General features: G+C 50.5%; 1 protein-coding gene across 1 annotated transcript in view; it reads left to right on the top strand.

Moving 5' to 3' along the window:
- The window catches only part of LOC138671448 (transient receptor potential cation channel subfamily M member 2-like), a 348,271-nt gene that overhangs the window by 314,468 nt on the left and 6,596 nt on the right, over positions 1–27,207 (top strand). Inside the window, exons 30-33 of the mRNA XM_069759624.1 lie at positions 13,989–14,075; positions 14,253–14,358; positions 14,445–14,546; positions 14,628–14,738. Coding sequence (XP_069615725.1) covers positions 13,989–14,075; positions 14,253–14,358; positions 14,445–14,546; positions 14,628–14,738 — 406 coding nt within the window. The remainder of the gene's footprint in view (positions 1–13,988; positions 14,076–14,252; positions 14,359–14,444; positions 14,547–14,627; positions 14,739–27,207) is intronic.

Genomic DNA, 27,207 nt, shown 5'->3' on the forward strand with positions numbered 1-27,207 from the left:
CAATATAATTTAGGTATAATTTTATTTATTTTTCAATTTTTAAAATGACCAATAATATCACATACAAGGAATAAATACAACACCATGACCAGACCACATATTACCACCAGTGACCGAATAATATCACATACAAAGAACAAATACCACCGCACCATGACCAGACCACATATTATCACCACAGAGTGACCAAATACCACATACAAGGGACAAATACCACCGCACCATGACCAGACCACATATTACCACCACAAAGTGACCAAATATCACATACAAGGGACAAATACCGCAACACCATGACCAGACCAAATATTACCACCACATAGTGACTGAATACTACAGTACTGATCAGTAATAAAACAAAACACAATACTATCACCATAAGTGCCAGTATTCACAGGAGATCTGAACTTAGTATGCAGCGTCTGTGTGGAGGTAATACAGTGATCACCGGTGACTTTATACACAGGAGCTCTGTATATAGTATACAGTAAAAAACCACAGAAGAATAGGTGCAAAAAAACGTCCAAAATAGACAAAATCTTTATTAAATTTATAGATAACAAAACCAGGAATACAGAAATAGTGGGTTAAAAAATGCAGATATCATGTACAGTACGCATGGAGCACGACCACACACCACACATCAGCAACCAGGCAAAGCACAGTGAAGGTACAAGGTGCTCCCTAGTTACTGCACGCTCCATATTGGAAATCTCTGAGCATGCTGCATATATGACAGGAGCCCGTACCAGCAAATAGCAGGAAAATATGCCAATATAGGGTATATCCAAGAGGTGTCTTACCAGATGCTGACGTGGGGAGAGCGTCCGCTCTAGACCCACCCCGACGCGCGTTTCGGAGATGTACTTCCTCAGGGAAAGTCCAGCATCTCTGCCCCCAATGTGTCCAGCATCTCTGCCCCCAGTGTCCCCAGCATCTCTGCCCCCAGTGTGTCCAGCATCTCTGCCCCCCAGTGTGTCCAGCATCTCTGCCCCCAATGTGTCCAGCATCTCTGCCCCCTGTGTGTCCAGCATCTCTGCCCCCAGTGTGTCCAGCATCTCTCCCCCCCAGTGTCCCCAGCATCTCTCCCCCCCAGTGTCCCCAGCATCTCTGCCCCCAGTGTGTCCAGCATCTCTGCCCCCAGTGTGTCCAGCATCTCTGCCCCCAGTGTGTCCAGCATCTCTGCCCCCAATGTGTCCAGCATCTCTGCCCCCAGTGTGTCCAGCATCTCTGCCCCCAGTGTGTCCAGCATCTCTCCCCCCCAGTGTCCCCAGCATCTCTCCCCCCCAGTGTCCCCAGCATCTCTGCCCCCAGTGTGTCCAGCATCTCTGCCCCCAGTGTGCCCAGCATCTCTGCCCCCCGTGTGTCCAGCATCTCTGCCCCCAGTGTGTCCAGCATCTCTGCCCCCAATGTGTCCAGCATCTCTGCCCCCAGTGTGTCCAGCATCTCTCCCCCCCAGTGTCCCCAGCATCTCTCCCCCCCAGTGTCCCCAGCATCTCTCCCCCCCAGTGTCCCCAGCATCTCTGCCCCCAGTGTGTCCAGCATCTCTGCCCCCAGTGTGTCCAGCATCTCTGCCCCCAGTGTGTCCAGCATCTCTGCCCCCAGTGTGACCTGCATCTCTGCCCCCAGTGTGTCCAGCATATTGCCCCCAATGTGTCCAGCATCTCTGCACCCAGTGTCCCCAGCATCTCTGCCCCCAGTGTCCCCAGCATCTCTGCCCCCAGTGTGTCCAGCATCTCTGCCCCCCAGTGTGTCCAGCATCTCTGCCCCCAGTGTGTCCAGCATCTCTGCCCCCAGTGTGTCCAGCATCTCTGCCCCCAGTGTGTCCAGCATCTCTGCCCCCAGTGTGTCCAGCATCTCTGCCCCCAGTGTGTCCAGCATCTCTGCCCCCAGTGTGTCCAGCATCTCTGCCCCCAGTGTGTCCAGCATCTCTGCCCCCAGTGTGTCCAGCATCTCTGCCCCCAGTGTGTCCAGCATCTCTGCCCCCAGTGTGTCCAGCATCTCTGCCCCCAGTGTGTCCAGCATCTCTGCCCCCAGTGTGTCCAGCATCTCTGCCCCCAGTGTGTCCAGCATCTCTGCCCCCAGTGTGTCCAGCATCTCTGCCCCCAGTGTCCCCAGCATCTCTGCCCCCAGTGTCCCCAGCATCTCTGCCCCCAGTGTCCCCAGCATCTCTGCCCCCAGTGTCCCCAGCATCTCTGCCCCCAGTGTCCCCAGCATCTCTGCCCCCAGTGTCCCCAGCATCTCTGCCCCCAGTGTCCCCAGCATCTCTGCCCCCAGTGTCCCCAGCATCTCTGCCCCCAGTGTCCCCAGCATCTCTGCCCCCAGTGTCCCCAGCATCTCTGCCCCCAGTGTCCCCAGCATCTCTGCCCCCAGTGTCCCCAGCATCTCTGCCCCCAGTGTCCCCAGCATCTCTGCCCCCAGTGTCCCCAGCATCTCTGCCCCCAGTGTCCCCAGCATCTCTGCCCCCAGTGTCCCCAGCATCTCTGCCCCCAGTGTCCCCAGCATCTCTGCCCCCAGTGTCCCCAGCATCTCTGCCCCCAGTGTCCCCAGCATCTCTGCCCCCAGTGTCCCCAGCATCTCTGCCCCCAGTGTCCCCAGCATCTCTGCCCCCAGTGTCCCCAGCATCTCTGCCCCCAGTGTCCCCAGCATCTCTGCCCCCAGTGTCCCCAGCATCTCTGCCCCCAGTGTCCCCAGCATCTCTGCCCCCAGTGTCCCCAGCATCTCTGCCCCCAGTGTCCCCAGCATCTCTGCCCCCAGTGTCCCCAGCATCTCTGCCCCCAGTGTCCCCAGCATCTCTGCCCCCAGTGTCCCCAGCATCTCTGCCCCCAGTGTGTCCAGCATCTCTGCCCCCAGTGTGTCCAGCATCTCTGCCCCCAGTGTGTCCAGCATCTCTGCCCCCAGTGTGTCCAGCATCTCTGCCCCCAGTGTGTCCAGCATCTCTGCCCCCAGTGTCCCCAGCATCTCTGCCCCCAGTGTGTCCAGCATCTCTGCCCCCCAGTGTGTCCAGCATCTCTGCCCCCAGTGTGTCCAGCATCTCTGCCCCCAGTGTCCCCAGCATCTCTGCCCCCAGTGTCCCCAGCATCTCTGCCCCCAGTGTGTCCAGCATCTCTGCCCCCAGTGTCCCCAGCATCTCTGCCCCCAGTGTCCCCAGCATCTCTGCCCCCAGTGTGTCCAGCATCTCTGCCCCCAGTGTGTCCAGCATCTCTGCCCCCAGTGTGTCCAGCATCTCTGCCCCCAGTGTCCCCAGCATCTCTGCCCCCAGTGTCCCCAGCATCTCTGCCCCCAGTGTGTCCAGCATCTCTGCCCCCAGTGTGTCCAGCATCTCTGCCCCCAGTGTGTCCAGCATCTCTGCCCCCAGTGTGTCCAGCATCTCTGCCCCCAGTGTGTCCAGCATCTCTGCCCCCAGTGTGTCCAGCATCTCTGCCCCCAGTGTGTCCAGCATCTCTGCCCCCAGTGTGTCCAGCATCTCTGCCCCCAGTGTGTCCAGCATCTCTGCCCCCAGTGTGTCCAGCATCTCTGCCCCCAGTGTCTCCAGCATCTCTGCCCCCCAGTGTCTCCAGCATCTCTGCCCCCCAGTGTGTCCAGCATCTCTGCCCCCCAGTGTCCCCAGCATCTCTGCCCCCAGTGTGTCCAGCATCTCTGCCCCCAGTGTGTCCTGCATCTCTGCCCCCAGTGTGTCCAGCATCTCTGCCCCCAATGTCCAGCATCTCTGCCCCCAGTGTGTCCAGCATCTCTGCCCCCAGTGTGTCCAGCATCTCTGCCCCCAGTGTGTCCAGCATCTCTGCCCCCAGTGTGTCCAGCATCTCTGCCCCCAGTGTGTCCAGCATCTCTGCCCCCAGTGTGTCCAGCATCTCTGCCCCCAATGTCCCCAGCATCTCTGCCCCCAGTGTGTCCAGCATCTCTGCCCCCAATGTCCAGCATTCTGGCCCATGGCCCATGATCATGTGACCTACTGACGTCTCTATATGTTGTCATGTGACGCTGATCATGTGACCTACTGACGTCTCTATATGTTGTCATGTGACGCTGATCATGTGACCTACTGACGTCTCTATATGTTGTCATGTGACGCTGATCATGTGACCTCCTGACGTCTCTATATGTTGTCATGTGACGCTGATCATGTGACCTACTGACGTCTCTATATGTTGTCATGTGACGCTGATCATGTGACCTCCTGACGTCTCTATATGTTGTCATGTGACGCTGATCATGTGACCTACTGATGTGTCTATATGTTGTCATGTGACGCTGATCATGTGACCTACTGATGTCTCTATATGTTGTCATGTGACCCTGATCATGTGACATACTGACGTATCTATATGTTGTCACCTGATGCTGATCGTGTGATATACTGATTAGAGATGAGTGAATATGTTTGGAAAACGATCGCCAGACATAAATTTGGTACGAAAATGGCACATTTGGATTTGTGATCGGTAACACGAGCATTTATCTTAAAATCAGAAAAAGTCGGTAACATTCGGTAAAAGATAGAATAAAAGCCGGCAATTCATGTGCCGCGATCAGTAAAATCACAGTGACAGGTTAGAATAGAATAGATATATACACATAGAATAGATAGATATATAGATGTCAGTGACACACATATATATATGTATTTATATTACATACATACAGTGGGGAAATAAGGATTTGATCCCTTGCTGATTTTGTAAGTTCACCCACTGACAAAAACATGAACAGTCTATAATTCTAAGGGTAGGTTAATTTTAACATTGATAGAATATCAAAAATAAAATCCAGAACATCACATTGTATAAATTATATACATTTATTTGCATTTTGCAGTGAGAAATAAGTATTTGATCCCCTACCAACCATTAAGAGTTCTGCCTCCTACAGACCAGATAGACTCCTAATCAACTCGTTACCTGCATTACAGACAGCTGTCTTACATAGTCACCTTTATAAAAGACTCCTGTACACAGACTCAACTAATCAGTCAGACTCTAACCTCTACAACATGGGCAAGACCAAAGAGCTTTCTAAGGATGTCAGGGACAAGATCATAGACCTGCACAAAGCTGGAATGGGCTACAAAACCATAAGTAAGATGGTGGGTGAGAAGGAGACAACTGTTGGTGCAATAGTAAGAAAATGGAAGAAATGCAAAATGACTGTCAATCGACATCGATCTGGAGCACCATTGAAAATCTCACCTTGTGGGGTGTCCTTGATCATGAGGAAGGTGAGAGATCAGCCTAAAACTACACGGGGGGAACTTGTTAATGATCTCAAGGCAGCTGGGACCACAGTCACCAAGAAAACCATTGGTAACACATTACGCTGTAAACGTATAAAATCCTGCAGTGCCCACAAGGTCCCCCTGCTGAAGAAGGCACATGTGCAGGACCGTCTGACATTTGCCAATGAACACCTGGACGATTCTGTGAGTGATTGGGAGAAGGTGCTGTGGTCAGATGAGAAAAAAATTGTGGTCTTTGGCATTTACTCAACTCAACATGTTTGGAGGAACAGAAATGCTGCCTATGACCCAAAGAACACCATCCCCACTGTCAAGCATGGAGGTGGAAACATTATGTTTTGGGGTGCTTTACTGCTAAGGGCACAGAACTACTTCACCGCATCAATGGGAGAATGGATGGAGCCATGTACAGTAAAATCCTGAGTGACAACCATCTTCCCTCCAACAGGACATTAAAAATGGGCTGTGGCTGGGTCTTCCAGCAAGACAATGACTCAAAACATGCAGCCAAGGCAACAAAGGAGTGGCTCAAAAAGAAGCGCATTAAGGTCATGGAGTGGCCTAGCCAGTCTCCAGACCTTGATCCCATAGAAAACTTATGGAGAGAGATGAAGCTCCGAGTTGCCAAGTGACAGCCTTAAAATCTTAATGATTTAGAGATGATCTGCAAAGAGGAGTGGAGCAAAATTCCTCCTGACATGTGCGCAAACCTCATCACCAACTACAAAAAACGTCCGACTGCTGGGCTTGCCAACAAGGGTTTTACCACCGAGTATTCAGTCTTGTTTGCCAGAGGGATCAAATACTTATTTCTCACTGCAAAATACAAATGTATATAATTTATACAATGTGATTTTCTGGATTTTATTTTTGATATTCTATCTCTCAATGTAAAAATTAACCCACCCTTAAAATCATAGACTGTTCATGTCTTTGTCAGGGGGTGAACTTACAAAATCAGCAAGGGATCAAATACTTATTTCCCCCACTGTAGACAGATAGAAGAAAAGCCAGTAATTTGTGTGTGTACAGTAAAATCACACTGACAGGTTATAGATGTCAGTGACACACATACATATACTGTATATATTACATAGATTGAATAAAAGCCAGTAATTCCATGTTCTGTAAAATCACTGCAGAAGCCGACAGGATAGAAGAGAAGGATTACATACAGTAAATACATATAGAATAGGTAGATGTCACGGTGTCCTTCTCCGATACCACACAATCAACAGAGCGAGGGAAGTGTGAACAATCCCAAGACCTTTATTATAGGCAAAACTAAAAGGTCCATAAACAATCCACCACACTGAGGATACACTTTTTCTCCCTTGATGCCCAGCCAAGGGGATTTCATGGGCCAGTTGGACTAGCTGTGCCCTGTACTTCTGAGGGACAATGAGTTGCCTGGTTGTTGCGTCAGGGTTGCCCTTGTCACTGACCTTTGTTACACGATAATACAGTCCGTATTCTCGAGTGACGCCATCCCCATTATCTCCCATGTGCCCAGTTTCTGTCCTTAGCCTAAGGGCTGCTAAGGTAGTGTCACCTTCTATTTCTCTCCTAAACTCCACTCTATCCCATGACTCTCCCAATGTTGTAGTGGATCGCCCCCAGTAGGGCAGTGGGGTACTCGGTACCGGGTCCTTCGGCTCACAGGGGGATGTCACGGTGGCTGACCCGGTCCATGGCCCTGGGACGTCCGTATAAAAGGGAAAAGTCTTTAAAGGTATAGAGTTTATGTTCGTGACCCCACCTGTGGTATTCGGTCAGGGTGACCGACACTGCACGGGATCCACTGGGGTGATGTTATGGCAGCCAGATGGTATACCTTCCCACAGGTGAAGTGTGTCCCCAGGGCTTCCCGATGTGTGGTTGGTGCAAGGCGCGGTGAAGAACGAGGACACAATGGGTGCAGTCTCTTTACCTTTTTACTGAAGGCTTCAGCATCCAGTCCAGAGCACCAGATCACAGGGTAGGCAGAGTCCGGCCGGTCTGAAGGCAAATCCAGAGTCCCCTTATCCAGGTGGAAATCAGTAGCCTTCCCTTGCGCTGCGGTGGTGTAGTCCCATACTGCCTATGGCGTCACATAAGGGTCTCACAGATGTGGTGTTTCTCTCTCTCTGTCCCCCATATAGGATAGGACAAAACTCGTATGACTGGTGACTTGAGCCTGTTTATAGGGTCTCTTAGATAACCGGCTCTGTAGGTGTCACCGTGCCTCCTGGGTGTAGGTGCGGACAGGTAACCTTGAGTGGGGCTGGTCCCCTTCTGGTATCCTCTCCTTTGCTTCGACTTCCTTCAAGGTCGCTGCCTTACAGTTCTGCCTTTCAATGTCTCTTTCTGGGAGTTGCAGCTCCGAGGACATGCACAACTCCGTTAACCTTCCATCCTCCTCAAACTCGTCTGGAACTAACAGAACTCCTGTCTGGAGCTCTGCCAGGAACTGACTTCTGTCTGGAACTAGCTAACTCTCCCTACAGACTACCAGTTATATATATATATACTAGATGGTGGCCCGATTCTAACGCATCGGGTATTCTAGAATATGCATGTCCACGTAGTATATAGCACAGCCACCTAGTATATTGCCCAGCCACGTAGTTTATAGCACAGACACGTAGTATATTGCCCAGCCACGTAGTATATTGCCCAGTCACATAGTATATTGCCCAGTCACATAGTATATTGCCCAGCCACGTAGTATATTGCCCAGTCACATAGTATATTGCCCAGCCACGTAGTATATTGCCCAGTCACATAGTATATTGCCCAGTCACGTAGTACATTGCCCAGTCACGTAGTACATTGCCCAGCCACGTAGTATATTGCCCAGTCACATAGTATATTGCCCAGTCACGTAGTACATTGCCCAGTCACGTAGTACATTGCCCAGTCACGTAGTACATTGCCCAGTAACTTAGTACATTGCCCAGTCACGTAGTATATTGCCCAGTCACGTAGTATATTGCCCAGCCACGTAGTATATTGCCCAGTCACGTAGTATATTGCCCAGTCACGTAGTATATAGCCCAGTCACGTAGTATATTGCCCAGCCACGTAGTATATTGCCCAGCCACGTAGTATATTGCCCAGCCACGTAGTATATTGCCCAGCCACGTAGTATATTGCCCAGCCACGTAGTATATTGCCCAGCCACGTAGTATATTGCCCAGCCACGTAGTATATTGCCCAGCCACGTAGTATATTGCCCAGCCACGTAGTATATTGCCCAGTCCCGTAGTATATTGCCCAGCCACGTAGTATATTGCGCAGCCACGTAGTATATTGCCCAGTCACGTAGTATATTGCCCAGTTACGGAGTATATTGCCCAACCACGTAGTATATTGCCCAGTCACGTAGTATATTGCCCAGCCACGTAGTATATTGCCCAGTCACGTAGTATATTGCCCAGCCACGTTGTATATTGCCCAGCCACGTAGTATATTGCACAGTCACGTAGTACATTGCCCAGCCACGTAGTACATTGCCCAGCCACGTAGTACATTGCCCAGCCACGTAGTATATTGCCCAGCCACGTAGTATATTGCGCAGCCACGTAGTATATTGCCCAGTCACGTAGTATATTGCCCAGTTACGGAGTATATTGCCCAGTTACGGAGTATATTGTCCAGCACAGAGCCATGTAGTATAGAGACGTAAAAAATAAATAAACATATACTCACCTTCCGAAGGCCTGTTGGAAGTCCTGCTATAATTACCATCCTTCGCCTTTGCCGCTCCTCGCCACGCTCCCGGGACCGCTGCATTGCAAGCGGCAAGGTCCTTGTCATGCAGGACCTGCCGTGATGTCTCGATCACATGACCGTGTAGCGGTCACATGACTGTGACGTCACGGCAGGTCCTTCTGCCACACCATCCGATGCAACTGGAACGTGGCGGTTGTATCGCCAGGAGCAGGAAAGGCGGCGTAGGTGAGTATATAATCGTTTTTTATTTTTTTAATTATTTTTAACATTAGATGTTTTTACTGTTGGCGCTGCATAGGCCGCGTCAATAGTAAAAAAACTTGGTCACACAGGGTTAATAGCAGCGGTAACGGAGTGCGTTACCCGTGGCATAACGCGATCCGTTACCGCTGCCATTAACTCTGTGTGAGCGGAGGGGAGTATGCGGGCGACAGGCACTGACTGCGGGGAGTAAGGAGCGGCCATTTTCTTCCGGACTGTGCGCGTCGCTGATTGGTCGCGGCATCCATGACAGGCAGCTGCCGAAACCAATCAGCGAACGAATAACCGTGACAGAAGGACAGACAGACAGACGGAAGTACCCCTTAGACAATTATGTATATAGATGGGGAGTGACCTAATAAATAGGAGCAGAAGCTCCCCCTGGTGGCCTGGAGTGTGAAATGCGTTGCATGTTTGTGACACCTGGATGCAGTTATCCTTCCTTGCCTCCAAACTTACCATCACTCTCCTCGAGAGGAAAGCAATACTGCTGTGATGACCAGGATCCTGGGGCGCCACAGTAGCAGCAAACGTATAGCTTACCAGCTCTGATGCGGTTCGTGGTGGTTGGTGAGGTCCGGATGACGTAGTGCTTGAAGGGCCTACAGGCTGGGTGACTGCTCCCACAAATTGGCACTGTAACTCCCCAATGTCGTTCCCAAGGAGGATATCTGCAGGAAGTCCTCCCATAACTCCAATCCAACACAGTTTTTCTCCACAACCATAATCCAAACGCCAGAAGCTCGCTGTATATATTTGCGGACACCCCCCGCCAGAACAATGGGAATTCCCGGACCCTGGTGAATTGCCTAGGGTCAAACCACACGGGGGTCAGCGATAGTCAGGAATGCCCCCGTGTCTCTAAATCCTGACACTTTGTATCCATCAATTAAGACATCCTGCAGGTGGCGATGCCGTTGCTCTGGGTAGCTAAAGGACAAACGCCAGAGTCTGTACACTCCTGGAGGGGTATCTATGGTGCCGTTGTCAATGGTCCTCTCTGGTGGGGGTGGTGGTAGCTCTTCCTCAGGCGGGATGGAGTGCACAAGATGTACTGGACGAGGTGGGACTGTGTGGGCTCCCTCCGAATCCTTGAGGGACAGCCAGACTGCAAATGTCCAGGTTGCCCACACCCATAACATCTCCTCTCTGTGATACCCCAGGTCATGGTCGGAACTGTTGGGGCCCAGGATTGTGAGGCGTGATTGTCATCAGCTTGCAACTAGGTGGAAGGGCAGATATAATCGGAGGGCGATGGGGTGCGAGAAAAGGCCGTGGTTCAATGTCCAGAAGCCTCCTCAAAAGCGGTCGGATAGTAAGGGCTTCATCGGCCAGGGTTGCTGCTCTATCCACAGTACACGGCGTGCGCTCCTGGACACATTCCCGTACCTCTGTGGGGCACTTGGCAAGAAATTGTTCTATAAGGAACGCCTGTATAACATCTTCCACAGTAAAGGCGTTTTCTGCTTCCAGACATCTCTGACATGCCTGGGACATCTTATGTGCATACATCCAAAACGATCCTCCTGTGGTGCATGCGAGGTCTCAGAACTTGGCCCTATATAAGTCTGTGGTGATAGCATGGTACTCCAGGATAGTCTGCTTTACAATGTTATAATCTCGATTCCACTGTGAGTCAATGGTTCGGTAAGCCTTCGCCAGGCTCCCCACTAACAAACGTATCCAGCCAGCGTGGGGTACCTCCATCACAGCACCCTGCTGCTCAAAGTCCTTGAAGAACCCCTCCACATCTCCGGAAGCCTCATAAAATGGCTTAAACTCTGTCCGGGTGATCCGTACAGGCTCCCAGATCGTTGGGTTTACACTCCACATTGCATTACTCCCTCTTTCAAGCTCCATTGCTTTTTGTCTCCACTGTGCCCGGCAGGCAACCTCCTCCTTATACTCCTGAGAGACGCCTGGGCCCAGAACCGCCATCTCTTCTTCATACCACACCAACCACTGGCTTTTTGGGGTGGGGGTCCTCGTCTCCAGTGCTCGTCCTTCAGACATCTGGGAGGAGGTGATCTGGCTAGCAACCACCAGTAGGTCAATTAAGGTTTCTTTAGTCAGTCCCTGGTAGTTCAGGCCCAGGTCTCTGGCTCTCTCCTGTAAACTGGATACAGTCCAATTTCTGTACTCACTCTGTGGGTGGTTCTCTGTTAGGTTACGCTCTGTTGATCCCACTGCTGCCACCAGTTGTCACGGGGACCTTCTACCACACCATCAACAGAACGAGGGAAGTGTGAATAATCCCAAGACCTTTATTATAGGAAAAACTAAAAGGTCCATAAACAATCCACCACACTGAGGATACAATAGTCCAGAACATTAATTCAGTTCAGCAACAGGATAAAATATCCAGGGAGATGAGTCCAATAATCCAGCAGACCGAGGATAAAATGGTCGATACGCTTCCCTTTCTCTCTGACGTGCTGTCTTCACACCATCCTCACCACACGGGATCTGACTTTCAGCTCATGTCCTCCCCAGCCCACTCCTTATGTCCAGGGGTAGTCAGGCAGGTTGGGGCGGTTCCTCGGGGATTAAGGCACTACAGGGGGTCATCAAGAGGCATAGATACAGTCAGGCTGCAGACAGTAAGTGAGCTAATCCAATTATCAGCCTTTTGGAAGGTAATTGAGAATCTAGACAATATGGGGAATACAGGGAATGATACAGGGCAACAAGATAACACTATGAAAATCAGTAAAATATAAATATACACAAAATGATACCCATATAACACCATCACAGTAGATATATAGATATCAGTGACAAATTCAATTAGTACTGTGTGTGTGTAAATTACTGGACATGTATTTAATTAATAAAAGGTTATTTTTCTGAAAAAGATGGCATGGCCTCCCGTGTAATTTTAGTAACCAGCAGAGGGAAAGCTGACGGCTGGGGGCGATGTTTATACCTTGGTAAGGGGTAATACCCATCGAGCTTCCCAGGCTATTAATATCAGCTCACAGCTGTATAATTAGCCTTTACTGGCTATTAAAATGGGGGACCCTGAATAAAAATGGCATAGGGTCCCCTGCTTTTTAATAACCAGCAAAGGCTATGCAGACAGCTGCGGGCTGATATTAATAGCCTAGCAAGGGGCAATGGATACTGGCCCCCCCTTCCAGGCTAAAAACATCAGCTCTCAGCCTCCCCAGATAAAGCGCCTCTCTAAGATGTGACAATTCTGACACTTAGCCTCGCTCTTGAGTGCATTTACTGAAGTTACATTTCAGTAGACCAATATTTCAGATTTTACAATCATTTTTACAGCTGGTGTTAGAGTATTCTAATTTACTGAGATAATTGCTTCTGGGTTTTCATTGGCTGTAAGCCATAATCATCAACATTAACAGAAAAAAACAAGTGAAATAGATCACTGTGTGTTTAATGACTCTATAGAATATATGAATTTCACTTTTTTGTATTGAAGAACTGAAATAAATTCACTTTTTGATATTCTAATTTTGTGAGATGTACCTGTAAATCACTTAAAGTATTGCACAAACAAAAACCCATAAGTGGAATGACGGTTTACAAGTTGTCAGGTAGTCAGACATGTTTCACTCTTTTACAGACAGGTAGCTTGATATGTCAGAGCTGAGTGTGTGAACAACATCTTGGAACAGCAACGCCGAGATGTTAGGCAGGCATGTTGGTTTTTCAGAGCCAAGTGTGTTTGGAATAGAGCAGAGTCAAGCTGGCAGACACATTGGTACAGCAGAGTGTAAAGATAGCCAACCTGTTTTTTCTGTGGCAAGGCGTAGTGCAGGTACCTGGCAGCAGTCTGCGCTCACTACCTGAATTCTCAGGCTTTACATAGCTGCCTGAGTCAGCCTTAAAAGATCTTGGAACTAGACATTACAGATGAGTGCTGGGTTACAATGCCAACTCGACACACACTAGAGCAGAAAGAAAATACTACCGGGGAATGAGGATCCATGGGTCATGGCTGGAGCAAGGACAGGTGATTAATAGGAGGCTGGAGATAAAGATGGGTCTGGAGGAGTACAGTGAAGTCTGGAGGTGGCAGAGTGGGCTGGAGGAGGATAGAGAACCTGGGCAAAACAAAAGGGACTAGACTGTGGAGTTTGAGGAAAAGGACTGAAGCGTCTGGAGGGGACAGACACGTTTGGAAGAACATATGGATCTGAAGGAATAAAGAAGGCATAGGAGGACACTGGGGAAAGGAGGAGACATAGGGATAAAGAGACGAAATGGTCTTAAAGGAGACACCGCAGTCTGGAGCAATTGAGGGGTTTGAAGAGTAAAGAGGTATCTGCAGAGAACAGATGGTTTGGAGGTGACGGAGTACTGGAGCAAGGCAGAGAGGTCCATGCTCGGTCTATCCATAGAGAACACATGCACAGTCATTCACGATGAGACTTCGTGCCAATGGTAGGATCCAGTAGCGGTTGACTGGTTGAGCATTGACATGACAGTTTTGAACAGTGCAGGTGTGCGGCTAAAAGGCCGCTGTCAATACCGGTGCAGCACCTTGTAGGACAGCCACGTACAGGTTTGGTCAGAATTATTATGGTTTTATTTTGAGGAGTCAGATAATAATCACTTCATCACGCTTGGACATGTGAGTGGCCAATAGATATCAGGTGCAAGGCAGTAATTGGGGCCTCTGGAGACACTGTCAGGCAGGTCATCTGGCAATGTGCTCTGAACTATGTATGTCTTGTATTCATTTCTCCCCCCCTCCGATGATGGAGGCTCTGACTCGTAAAGACTTTACTCTGTGTCCTTCTCAATCCTTCAGGAACCCAATGGGAAGAACGGGACTGAGGGGTGTCGGGAGTCTTCGTTGGTTTGGACCGAATCATTCCCTTCATCCAGTACTGACGCGGTGAGGAGCAGCACAGGGGTGATTCCTGACCATATGTGATGAGGACATTGGGGCTGTGTACACCTAGTTCAGGCAAATGTAGTGGATGGGGCAGATGCCATCATCTCATGATACTCATTATGCTAGGCGCTTGCTCAATCTTCATATGATGTCCTGTAATGTGTCTCTATTCTGCAGGTGGAGTAGAAACATAGAAGGAGGTCCTAATAAGAAGATGTCCCGCAGGATGCTGGAGGTTTTGGTAGTGAAGCTGATGGGTAATGAGCTGTGGGGATTGCCCGGGGTAAGCTGCAGATAAAGGGTGCGATATTTGTCCCTTAGGTCTGTCCATAACTCAGTATCTGGAGTAACTCTGCATATTGAACACAGGGGACCCTGGATCCAGGGGAACAGGTTCCACTGAAGTTCCAGGCCCTCCTGATGCCGGGCTATCTGGATGAATTCCTGGCCTTGCTCAGAGCTGGGGCAGAGGTTGGTATACAGGGGTTCAGGGGATCATTTATGTCCGTGTAGGACATGTGAAGCAAATCATGAGATGTGGATCTATCTCAGGTTTTCCACTGGTACCTGGATGACCCACGAAATACGGATAATGCCTGGATCGAGAGCTTGGCCACCAATATTCATTTCGACACGTCAGAAGCTTGTGATCGACTCCTTCAGGTAAACCCAAATCACTGCAGGTAACGCTCCTCTGCTTCATGTTGTGTTCAACCACTCTTATGACTTCTCCATCTTCTGCTCTCGTCTGGAATATGGTTACTGCAGAACACTTCATGCCCGAGTTTGTGGTAGAGTGCACAGATCCGGGGCTCATGTATAAGAACAGTATACGGGCCCATTAGCCACTCACAGCCCCTTTATATCTCAGTGATTGCTTCACATGGGGGGATTGGGGCAAGCTGCCATTAGGGTGGCCGGGGCCCCTGTATAAGAACAGAATACGGGCCCATTAGCCACTCACAGCCCCTTTGTATCTCCGTGACAGCGAGCCGTGACTGCTTCACATGGAGGGATTGGGACAAGTTGCTATTAGGGTAGCCAGGGCCCCTGTATAAGAACAGTATACGGGCCCATTAGTCACTCACAGCCCCTTTAAATCTCAGTGATTGCTTCACATGGGGGGATTGGGACAAGCTACCATTATGGTGGCCGGGGCCCCTGTATAAGAACAGTATACGGGCCCATTAGCCACTCACAGCCCCTTTACATCTCAGTGATTGCTTCACATGGGGGGATTGGGACAAGCTGCCATTATGGTGGCCGGAGTCCCTGTATAAGAACAGTATATAAGGGCCCATTAGCCACTCACAGCCCCTTTACATCTCAGTGATTGCTTCACATGGGGGGATTGGGACAAGCTGCCATTATGGTGGCCGGGGCCCCTGTATAAGAACAGTATACGGGCCCATTAGCCACTCACAGCCCCTTTATATCTCAGTGATTGCTTCACATGGGGGGACTGGGACAAGCTGCCATTATGGTGGCCGGGGCCCCTGTATAAGAACAGTATACGGGCCCATTAGTCACTCACAGCCCCTTTACATCTCAGTGATTGCTTCACATGGGGGGATTGGGACAAGCTGCCATTATGGTGGCCGGGGCCCCTGTATAAGAACAGTATACGGGCCCATTAGCCACTCACAGCCCCTTTATATCTCAGTGATTGCTTCACATGGGGGGATTGGGACAAGCTGCCATGACCCTGGTATTGTCGAAGGCGCTTCATGGGAAAGAGGGAAATACCTCCTGCTCACACCCTTTCAATCCCTTACCTTTTGTCCCAACACGACCACCCGAACCCGGTGTTTCGTTGGAATTATGTAGGCCACAGCATCCTGTTTATTAAACAAAACAACAGTTAACAATGAATGTAAAAGCATACATTTCAAAAACTAGGAGAAGTCCTTGGAGCCCACAAGAATCTGGTGATTTTAACCATACCGCGAACATAACTTAAAACCATATTTTACTCCCAGCCGTTGTAACCCTGGCTCGGGAGCACCAAAAACCCCACAAGAGGGTTCACTGTTCGCGGTAAAAAACGGGAGATCCGACCACCCCTGCCGGAACTCCCCACCACCATTCACCAGATCCTAAACATATTAAACTCCAAAACAGAGGAGCCATATACCGATGGACCCCCCAAACCAATTTCCACCAACTCCAAGGACTCCCCCCAGCCGCCACAACGAGAGGCCTTTGAACACCTTAAAGGCCCGAGACCCCACCCGACCGAAAAGCTATGGCCCTTTCAATGCCCTCCTGCAACCCGAGAGCCCAGAAATCCATTCCCACAGCATTCAAATGAACGCCGTCCGCCAACCAATACTCCCCTTTTCCTGATTCCAGTTCAAAATGTCTAACCGCCGCGCCCCCATTCCTAACCACAAAGGCGGACACCGCCCTGTTAACCTTTATGTGTGCCTTGTCAATTTTTACCAAAGACCGCATGTGCTTCCACCGTTTCCGCGGCACGATTTCCGACCAAACGATACTCAACCCCGGGTACAAAACCCACAACCACAAACAATCCTGCTTTATGTCTCTAACCAACTCCCGAAAAGGTCGGACCCCTAGATCGTTACCCCCCACGTGCAAGACCAAAACGTCGGGGGCTCTATCCAATCTCACGCTGTTATGGATCTCCCGCAACACGCAATTCCAGGCCATTCCCCGAAAACCGAGCCACCGGATGACTGCCACGCTTCGGTCAAAACCAAGTTGCCTGCCCTCAGTCCGAACATCAGCGCGCAGAGCTCCCCAAAGCACGTACGAGTGTCCGAGAATCACACCAATAAAGCCTGGGGACCTGGAAAACAAAACACAAACTCAACAAATGTCACCGCCTAAGGAAAACCACTCCATCCAGACCTATAAAACCGCCTCAACCACCCCTTGAGGCCGCACATAACTTTTAAAGCGGTTGGAGCGCCACCTACCAATCTAGCGAATGGCGGAATCCCCCAACCCCCCAATTGCCGCCTCAGTTGTGGCTCCTATCCGGAAGGAGTGAGGGGCAAAACAAGCCCCATCCAAACCTAACAAAGCAATCGCCTTTTTGAAGACCGCCGTGAACTGGTATCGAGACAAGCAGGAACCGTCTTGGTGACATAACAAAGACCGATCACGCCTAGGCTGAAGGCCCCAAAAGCTGTTAAGGCAAGAGACCGGACACATAATAGAACCCGCGACTGAACCCAAAACAATTCTGCTACCCCGACCCTCCTGATCCGACTTTGAACGTCGTAACCATAGCTCCACCCGACCCTCAGCCAACAACACGTCTCTGGCCAACAAGCCCCCCGCCCCTTTTTTGTTAGGTGCCACCAACTCACCTACTCTAAACGCCCCAAAAAAGGCCAACGAAAAAGCCAGCCGAAACAAACAAAGCTCAAAAAACGAAAAACACAATGAAGGCAACGCCTCGCCCAACTGTTCCAAAACGTTAAAAGACACGGGCCGCCTTGAATCTATTCTTCCGGGCCGCCACCTGAAACCTTTTACAGCCCTCTGCACCAAAAAGGACTTGGTGATATCGTCCTGACCCCGCAATTTGCAACCAAAAGCCAAAGCCGCCATGACTCTTGACACCTTGGCAGACGACCAACCCACTGATGCCCCCCGGCTTACCCATGACAACAAGATCCCGACCTGATCCTGGTGGCTCAGCCCACCAGATGCCGCCGCTAACAAAACCTCCCACTCCCGCCAAATTTGATTATCAGAGATCCCAATATCATAGTGCTGGTCCGGGTCACACTACACAACCATAAAGTGTCCCCGGATCAGTCACACAAGCTCCATAATAGGCATATTTATCAAACAGGAGAAAAAGAGGAGCATACAATCTAGGTATTATTTAATAAACATATATCTTTATTTGAATACAAAAAGATAAAATACAAAAACGGTTCCATATAAAGTGCAATCCAGTCAAGCACGGGGGGGGGGAACCATCCCCTGCAAATCCCATGCTGCATATGACGGTGGTAATCAAGGGGCAAAAAGAGAACCCCCGTATGAACAAGTACTGGGAAGCCTCAACACACATATATCTGAAACGGTATTATGGCAGATAGTAATACTAAGCTAAGAATAATATATAGTGCGTGGTAAGGTAGCAAGCACTGTGGCTAAGCCTATCTACAGGCATATATAGCAGCCCGTGGCACTTTGCCATAGGTAATGTGTATAGCGCATAATATACCATAGAATAACAGGTACTGTGGTCAAGCTCACCTACAAGGGATGCAGAGGAAGGGTCCCGCCGGAAAAGAAAAGCGCCCCGACGCGCGTTTCGCGGCTCCTAAGCGCCGCTTTCTCAAGGGGATGCTTGTCCGCCGGTGCAGGACCTGCTAATAACCCCCCCTGACCCCAGTCACGTGTGCCGTAGTGGCCAATCCGCGCGGCCATAGCGGCGCATGCGCACTGCGGAGAGCGGGTCCGGAGCGGGGGCAGGGCGTCAGGCCAAGGGCGCAGGCGCCGGGAAAAGACCCGGCGACCGCGCACAAGGCACCAAGACGCCCCGCCCACACACCAGAGCCGCTCACAAGCAGCGCGATGCGCACAGCCGCCTAGATAAGATGGTGAAGGTTGAATGTAACCCCTGAATATCAATGGGAGACATATACAAAGCGACATATAGCGGCACATGAGGCACAAGGACCCGCATAAAGAGGTACTCACAGTGGATATATGTATAAAGACAAAAATAATATATAACAACATCCTAAACACAGACATACATAATATACATGAAAATACTAAATGCAGGTGTGTGCCAATATATATTGTCCATAATGTCTTCAGAATTGCCAGGTGATGAACGCTGTACAGTCTCACGCAAATAGTCAACGGATGGCGAGAATTTATATAGAGCATTCACTCCACACGAGCCAGGATCAGAAGAGAGCCACATGCAAAAGATATTACTATGGAGGAAATAACATAGAATTAAAATCAGAATATTACAATAAAAGAAAATAAAAACAAAGCAAAAATCCGGAGGGACAACAAAAAGGGAACTCAACAGAGACTCATATAAAGCTACGCTATAGATAGGGGGCGAAACTCAGGGACTCATTGAGGCCCCTGGGCGTAAGGGTGTCAAGCAGAACTATCCATTTCGACTCGATTTGTGCGAGTCGTTTTTTATAGTCACAACCTCTAATGCCAAGATGAAGGGCATCGATCCCTCTGACAGAAAGTAATTTGGCATTACAATTGTGGTGCTGCCGAAAATGGCGTGGAATTGTTTTCAAGTCCACCAGAGTGGGCGCTGTCCTGGCCGCGCCAATGTCCCGCACATGCTCACGTATCCGAACCCTAAGTTCACGAGTGGTGAGCCCAATATATATTTTTGGGCATGGACAAGTCGCATAATAAATGACATTGGTGGTATTACAAGTTATGCGATGTCTGATTTGAAATGTTTTCTTACCATCACTCGAAACAAAGTCAGAGCAGCGGAGGACATTGGCGCAGGCAAGACAACGCCCACACGGAACACAACCTGGACGGGGACCACCTGTACCAAAAACATTAGATGGAGATGGAATATAATGACTCCTCACTAATATGTCATTTAAGCTCTTACACCTTTTAGGGGTCATTAAAGGAAAATTCCCCAGGGCAGCACGCAGGGAGGGCTCAGTATGTAACACAGGCCAATGTTTGGCAAAAATAGAACGCATGTTCTCCCACTCGTGATTATAGGTGGAAATGTATCTTATTGGTCCGCCCTTGTTTTCCTGCCGACGTCGAGAGGTACCGTGCAAAAGATCACTCCGTGGAGTAATCCTCGCTCGGTCATAGCCGGCTTTAATGGACCTGTGGCTATAACCACGGGCCCTAAATCTCTGTTTCAAATCACCGGCCTGTTGTTCAAATTTTATCTCGGAGGAGCAGATACGCCGCATTATGAGAAACTGTCCGACCGGGACGGCCCTCACAGTGGCTGGATGATGAGCAGAGGTGGCATGTAATAACGAGTTGACCGAGGTGGGCTTCCTAAAGACGTCAGTCTGGATGCGCCGATCAGAGTCAATTTCCAGACGGACGTCAAGGAAGTCAACCGTCACAGTACTGAAGGTATAGGTCAAACGTATATTCAGTATGTTATCATTAAGATCTCTCATGAAATCCTCGAGCTGGTGGACAGACCCACCCCAAAGGAACAGAATATCGTCTATATAACGATACCAGCACAGCACAGCACATGGGCAGCGGACGGCGGGCCCTCGTCGCCAAAGATCTCCCTCTCCCAGGCGCCCAGGAAGAGGTTGGCATACGAGGGCGCGCACGCCGCGCCCATGGCTGTGCCGCGTTGTTGTAGATAGAAGCTGTCCTTAAAGATGAAAAAGTTGTGGGTCAAGATGTATTCCACCAGCTCGAGGATTAGCTCACATAGAGGGCCGTCCAGATCGGAGGCACTCAGAAAGCGGCGAACGGCATCTAGTCCATGGGAGTGGTCGATGCACGTATATAAACTCTCGACGTCGGCTGTAACAAGAATCGTATCGTGATCCACAAGGATGCCATCGACCCTCGCCAGGACGTCCGAGGTGTCCTTAATGTAAGAAGGTAAGGTCTCCACCAAAGGTTTGAGGTAGTAATCTGATTTTAATTCTATGTTATTTCCTCCATAGTAATATCTTTTGCATGTGGCTCTCTTCTGATCCTGGCTCGTGTGGAGTGAATGCTCTATATAAATTCTCGCCATCCGTTGACTATTTGCGTGAGACTGTACAGCGTTCATCACCTGGCAATTCTGAAGACATTATGGACAATATATATTGGCACACACCTGCATTTAGTATTTTCATGTATATTATGTATGTCTGTGTTTAGGATGTTGTTATATATTATTTTTGTCTTTATACATATATCCACTGTGAGTACCTCTTTATGCGGGTCCTTGTGCCTCATGTGCCGCTATATGTCGCTTTGTATATGTCTCCCATTGATATTCAGGGGTTACATTCAACCTTCACCATCTTATCTAGGCGGCTGTGCGCATCGCGCTGCTTGTGAGCGGCTCTGGTGTGTGGGCGGGGCGTCTTGGTGCCTTGTGCGCGGTCGCCGGGTCTTTTCCCGGCGCCTGCGCCCTTGGCCTGATGCCCTGCCCCCGCTCCGGACCCGCTCTCCGCAGTGCGCATGCGCCGCTATGGCCGCGCGGATTGGCCACTACGGCACACGTGACCGGGGTCAGGGGGGGTTATTAGCAGGTCCTGCACCGGCGGACAAGCATCCCCTTGAGAAAGCGGCGCTTAGGAGCCGCGAAACGCGCGTCGGGGCGCTTTTCTTTTCCGGCGGGACCCTTCCTCTGCATCCCTTGTAGGTGAGCTTGACCACAGTACCTGTTATTCTATGGTATATTATGCGCTATACACATTACCTATGGCAAAGTGCCACGGGCTGCTATATATGCCTGTAGATAGGCTTAGCCACAGTGCTTGCTACCTTACCACGCACTATATATTATTCTTAGCTTAGTATTACTATCTGCCATAATACCGTTTCAGATATATGTGTGTTGAGGCTTCCCAGTACTTGTTCATACGGGGTTCTCTTTTTGCCCCTTGATTACCACCGTCATATGCAGCATGGGATTTGCAGGGGATGGTTCCCCCCCCCCGTGCTTGACTGGATTGCACTTTATATGGAACCGTTTTTGTATTTTATCTTTTTGTATTCAAATAAAGATATATGTTTATTAAATAATACCTAGATTGTATGCTCCTCTTTTTCTCCTGTTTGATAAACACTCCCGCCAAATTGCCTGATAAGCCTCCCAGGTTCTGGGAGCCAACGACGCCTTAATCAACGCCTGAGCGTCCCGGACACCACTAGCCAAAGTTCTGGAGGGCACTCCAAACCGACCGTCTCCGCCTCCGGGGCCAACGACCGAAAACGATCGAACTGTGAACGAGAAAGAGAGTCAGCGATAGAATTATGAACTCCCGGCACATGCGACGCTGTGACATGCGCGTTCAAAGTCAAACACAACAACACCAAATGCCGTAACACGCAAACCACCGGAGGCGATGATGCGGACAAACTGTTAATCGCGCACACCACCCCCATGTTATCGCAGCGAAACCGAACGCGCCTGTTCCGAAAAATCCCTTGCCACAAGTGCACCGCTACCAGAATGGGAAAAATCTCCAGAAGAGCAATGTTACGAACCAAACTGGAAGAAATCCAACTCGCCGGCCATTTTGCCGCACACCATTGCCCCTGAAAGTACCGAACCTCCGGCTGCGTCAGTAAATAACTCCAAAGACTCGTTGTCAATCACTCCCGCCATAAACAAAGACCTGCCATTATACGACTTCAGGAACTCACACCACACTGCCAAATCCTCCTTGTGCTCGGCCGATAACCGCACGAAATGGTGAGGAGCCTTAACTCCCGCCGTGGCGCTAGCCAACCTCCTAGAAAAACCTCGTCCCATCGGCATGACTCGACAATCGAAATTAAGTTTACCAAGCAGTGATTGCAGGTCTCGCAAAGGCAACTTACGCAGGCCACCAGCCCGCCCAACATCTTCCCGCAGGCCCGCCACTTTGTCCTCGGGCAACCGAAACTCCCACCGCACGGTATCAATGACTATGCCTAAGAAACACAAACATGCACTCGGGCCCTCTGTCTTACCAGGGGCCAGCGGAACGCCGAACCGCAAAGCCAACCATTCAATCGCACTCAAAATCCTCGAACAACAATCAGACCCCACCGGACCGATGCACAAAAAATCGTCTAGGTAGTGCAGTACCGAGTCACAACCAGACACATCCCGCACAACCCATTCCAAAAAGGAACTAAACGCCTCGAACAGAGCGCAAGACAACGAACAACCCATGGGCAAACATCTGTCAACAAAAAATCTGTCCTCCCAAAAACAACCAAGAAGTCTAACGCTAGACGGATGAACCGGCAGCAATCGAAAAGCGGATTCTATGTCCGTTTTTGCAAGAAGGGCGCCTTTTCCGCATTTTTGCACCCAAACTACCACCTCGTCAAACGATGCGTAAACCACTGAACACAACTCAGGATCAATGCCGTCGTTCACCGACCTACCCTTGGGATACGACAGGTGCTGAATAAGGCGAAACTTACCCGCTTCCTTCTTAGGGACCACCCCCAGGGGGTAAACAACTAAGTCCTCAAACGGAGCATGGTCAAATGGGCCCGCCATGCGGCCAAGAGCCACCTCCTTGCGTAACTTCTCCGAAACCACCTCAGAGTGTAACAAGGCTGAATGCAAATTTTTCCTAACAAAAGGAACCACAAAAGGAGGGGCCGGAATAACAAAACCTTCTGTAAAACCGGACAACAACAAGGACGCCTTTTCCCTATCCGGGTACCTATTTAGATAAGGGACCATCCTTTCCACCATCACCGGAGTCTCCCTCATGGGAATTACCTGAACCTGATTTTGCCTTGCCCTTCTTAAAGCATTTTGCGGCTCCGTGGGAGGAACCACTGCAGTGGGAGCACAAATGTTTAAACTTACAATTGGCTCCAAATTTGCACTGTCCCTCATTAAATTGCCAGCAGACGCCCAACTTCTGTCCGCCTGCCTGACCAGCTTTGCCTGAGGTACTCCCCGCACCGGACTGTGATCCATGGCCGGACCCACCGGCCCCCCCCTGAAAGGGATGGCCGAACTTGTACTGCGCCATTACCCGCAACCAGAGACCAATATCTTTCTGGTCCCACCTAATGGCCGGCCGCACCGCTTTTCTCTGCCTAAACTGCTCGTCGTACCTAAGCCACGCCTGACCGCCATACACCCTGTGAGCCTCGCTAATAGAATCCATGTAGCAAAATAGCCCCGAGCAATTCTCAGGAGCCTTCTCGCCAATGACACTGGCCAGAACGGCAAAAGCCTGAAGCCAATTAGCGAAAGTCTGGGGAATCAAACGCTAACGCCGTTTTTCTTCCTCCTCCTTTTTTGAATCCTTCTTCTTCCCCTTATCAATGTTAAATTTCTCTAGCGGAAGCAGTGAAAAAATTTCAACATACTCGTCCTAACTTATCTTTTCCCTCACCTCTTTCTTAAGATGCGCCCCCAACGGGCCCTCAAAACACACGTATACTTCGCCGTGCGCCCTATCATCTAAGTGGACCCTGCACTCCTTTTCCTTCTCAGTCTGCACAGAAACAGAAACCGGCTCCACGACCTCAGCCTGCACCACTGCTGCACTAACCGGACTGTGCTGCGCACCAGACCAAGCACTCAAAAATCCCTGCGGAGCCACATCGCGATCCAATCTAGCTAGCAGGTTCTGCACACTAGCCAAAAGCTCCCGCACCCCTGCCGCTTCACCGCCGCCTGCTACCCCTGCCGCAGCTACGCCGCTAAGCGCTCCCTGACCACCACTAAACGCAGGCGCACCAGCATCAGAAAGACAAACACGAGACACAGACGCATACTCACCGGGCTGCAAGGGATCTGTGGTCCCTCCAGCCGGAGTGCTGGTATCCGGACGTCCACGAGCTGTCCAATCTGCCACCGACCCATCCACTGATGTGCCCTGGAGGTGTCCATCAGACCCGCTGCTCCGGGACGTCGCCGACACGTGTGACACCGGATTCGGACTCCAAGCGATAGGGAGAGGGCACGTCCTGCTGACCGGCTCCAGCCGCACTCCCGGCCGCCGCAGGAGGCTGTCCGCTCCACAGCCCTGGAGCAGGGGGACCCCCCGCCGCTGCTGCAGGGGCCGACCCAGCGCCGTCCAGCCTCGGGCCGCCCGCCCCGCTTCCATCCACCGCTCCTCTGGACCCAGCTCGCACCGCCGAGGCAGGCCGCGCGGCAGGAACAACACCACCGCGGCCTCCCGCTGCTCTAGGCCCCAGGCCGGGGCCTGCTCGCCGCTGCTCTTACCGGCGCCCGGCCTGGATGGTCCCGGGAGGGGCTCCTGCGCCTGCGGGGGGTGCTTGGCCCGGGATCCGGTGAAAGGCTCTCGGGGGGCCGTGACCGCCGAGCTCGCCGATCAAGAGGGGGGACCGCCGGCGCCGCCGTCTAGCAGGTGGGCCACCTGTGCCTCCAGCCATCCAGAAGGCCGAGAGGCTGCAGCCGCCCTCAGGCTCTGCAGCACAGCGTCCACTCCAGACATGCTGCTTCTTGTGAAGGTGAGCGGGAACTGACCTGCCCCCGCCCCCTGACACTGCTCTAACCCCTCCACCACTAGCCCCCACCCCCTAATGTAATTAACCTCTTCAGCCCCACCCCCTCCTCTCCAACCCATTGTCATGCTGGCCTTCGCTTAGGCCGAGGGGGGAGGGGACGGCTCGCTCCGGCCTGTCCTTTACAGCATAACAGAAATCACAGTTCACAATAGATACAAGAGGAATGAGGGCCCTGCTGCTCGCAGGCTTCAAAGTATGAGGAAAAGGGGAGACACGAGAGGTGGATGGTAACAATTGCTTTCATTGTTCGGACCAGCCATAGTGTAAGGCTCAGGTGTTCATGTAAAGCTGCATGAACCAGTTACCTGCCTAAGTATGTAACAGTACAGACACAGAGGGCTAATACTGCATAAAGTGTATAAGAACATGATGCGAGGAACCTGATTATGGTGTAAGTTTTGGGAATGGGCCACACAGGGATAGTTAGGTTAATGTGTAGGCCAGTCTGAACAAATGCGTTTTTAGGGCACGCTTAAAACTGTGGGGATTGGGGATTAATCGTATTAACCTGGGTAGTGCATTCCAAAGAATCGGCGCAGCACGTGTAAAGTCTTGGAGACGGGAGTGGGAGGTTCTGATTATTGAGGATGCTAACCTGAGGTCATTAGCGGAGCGGAGGGCACGGGTAGGGTGGTAGACTGAGACCAGGGAGGAGATTTAGGGTTTCCTTTACTTTAATTGTATGAACATATATTTTAACATCATATAAGAATAAATAACAAACAATAAACAGTAATTGAAAAGAACACAGGAGCAGAGATCAGAGTCACATATCGAGGTTTTCTATCCAAAAGTTTGGACACACCTTCTCATTTCAAGATTTTTCTGTATTTTCAAGACTATGAAAATTGTACATTCACACTGAAGGCATCAAAACTATGAATTAACACATGTGGAATTATATTCTTAACAAAAAAGTGTGAAACAACTGAAAATATGTCTTATATTCTAGGTTCTTCAAAGTAGCCACCTTTTGCTTTGATGACTGCTTTGCACACTCTTGACATTCTCTTGATGAGCTTCAGGAGGTAGTCACCGGGAATGGTCTTCCAACAATCTTGAAGGAGTTCCCAGAGATGCTTCGCACTTGTTGGCCCTTTTGCCTTCACTCTGCGTCCAGCTCACCCCAAACCATCTCGATGGGTTCAGGTCTGGTGACTGTGGAGGCCAGGTCATCTGGTGTAGCCCCCCATCACTCTCCTTCTTGGTCAAATAGCCCTTACACAGCCTGGAGGTGTTTGGGGTCATTGTCCTGTTGAAAAATAAATGATGGTCCAACTAAACGCAAACCGGATGGAATAGCATGCCGCTGCAAGATGCTGTGGTAGCCATGCTGGTTCAGTATGCCTTCAATTTTGAATAAATCCCCAACAGTGTCCCCAGCAAAGCCCCCCCCCACACATCACTCCTCCTCCTCCATGCTTCATGGTGGGAACCAGGCATGTAGAGTCCATCCGTTCACCTTTTCTGTGTCGCACAAAGACACGGTGGTTGGAACCAAAGATCTCAAATTTGGTCTCATCAGACCAAAGCACAGATTTCCACTGGTCTAATGTCCATTCCTTGTGTTCTTTAGCCCAAACAAGTCTCTTCTGCTTGTTGCCTGTCCTTAGCAGTGGTTTCCTAGCAGCTATTTTACCATGAAGGCCTGCTGCACAAAGTCTCCTCTTAACAGTTGTTGTAGAGATGTGTCTGCTGCTAGAACTCTGTGTGGCATTGACCTGGTCTCCAATCCGAGCTGCTGTTAACCTGCGATTTCTGAGGCTGGTGACTCGGATAAACTTATCCTCAGAAGCAGAGGTGACTCTTGGTCTTCCTTTCCTGGGGCGATCCTCAAGTGAGCCAATTTCTTTGTAGCGCTTGATGGTTTTTGCCACTGCACTTGGGGACACTTTCAAAGTTTTCCCAATTTTTCAGACTGACTGACCTTCATTTC

This window comes from Ranitomeya imitator, chromosome 3 (assembly GCF_032444005.1).
Source record: "Ranitomeya imitator isolate aRanImi1 chromosome 3, aRanImi1.pri, whole genome shotgun sequence".
Lineage (NCBI taxonomy): Eukaryota > Metazoa > Chordata > Amphibia > Anura > Dendrobatidae > Ranitomeya > Ranitomeya imitator.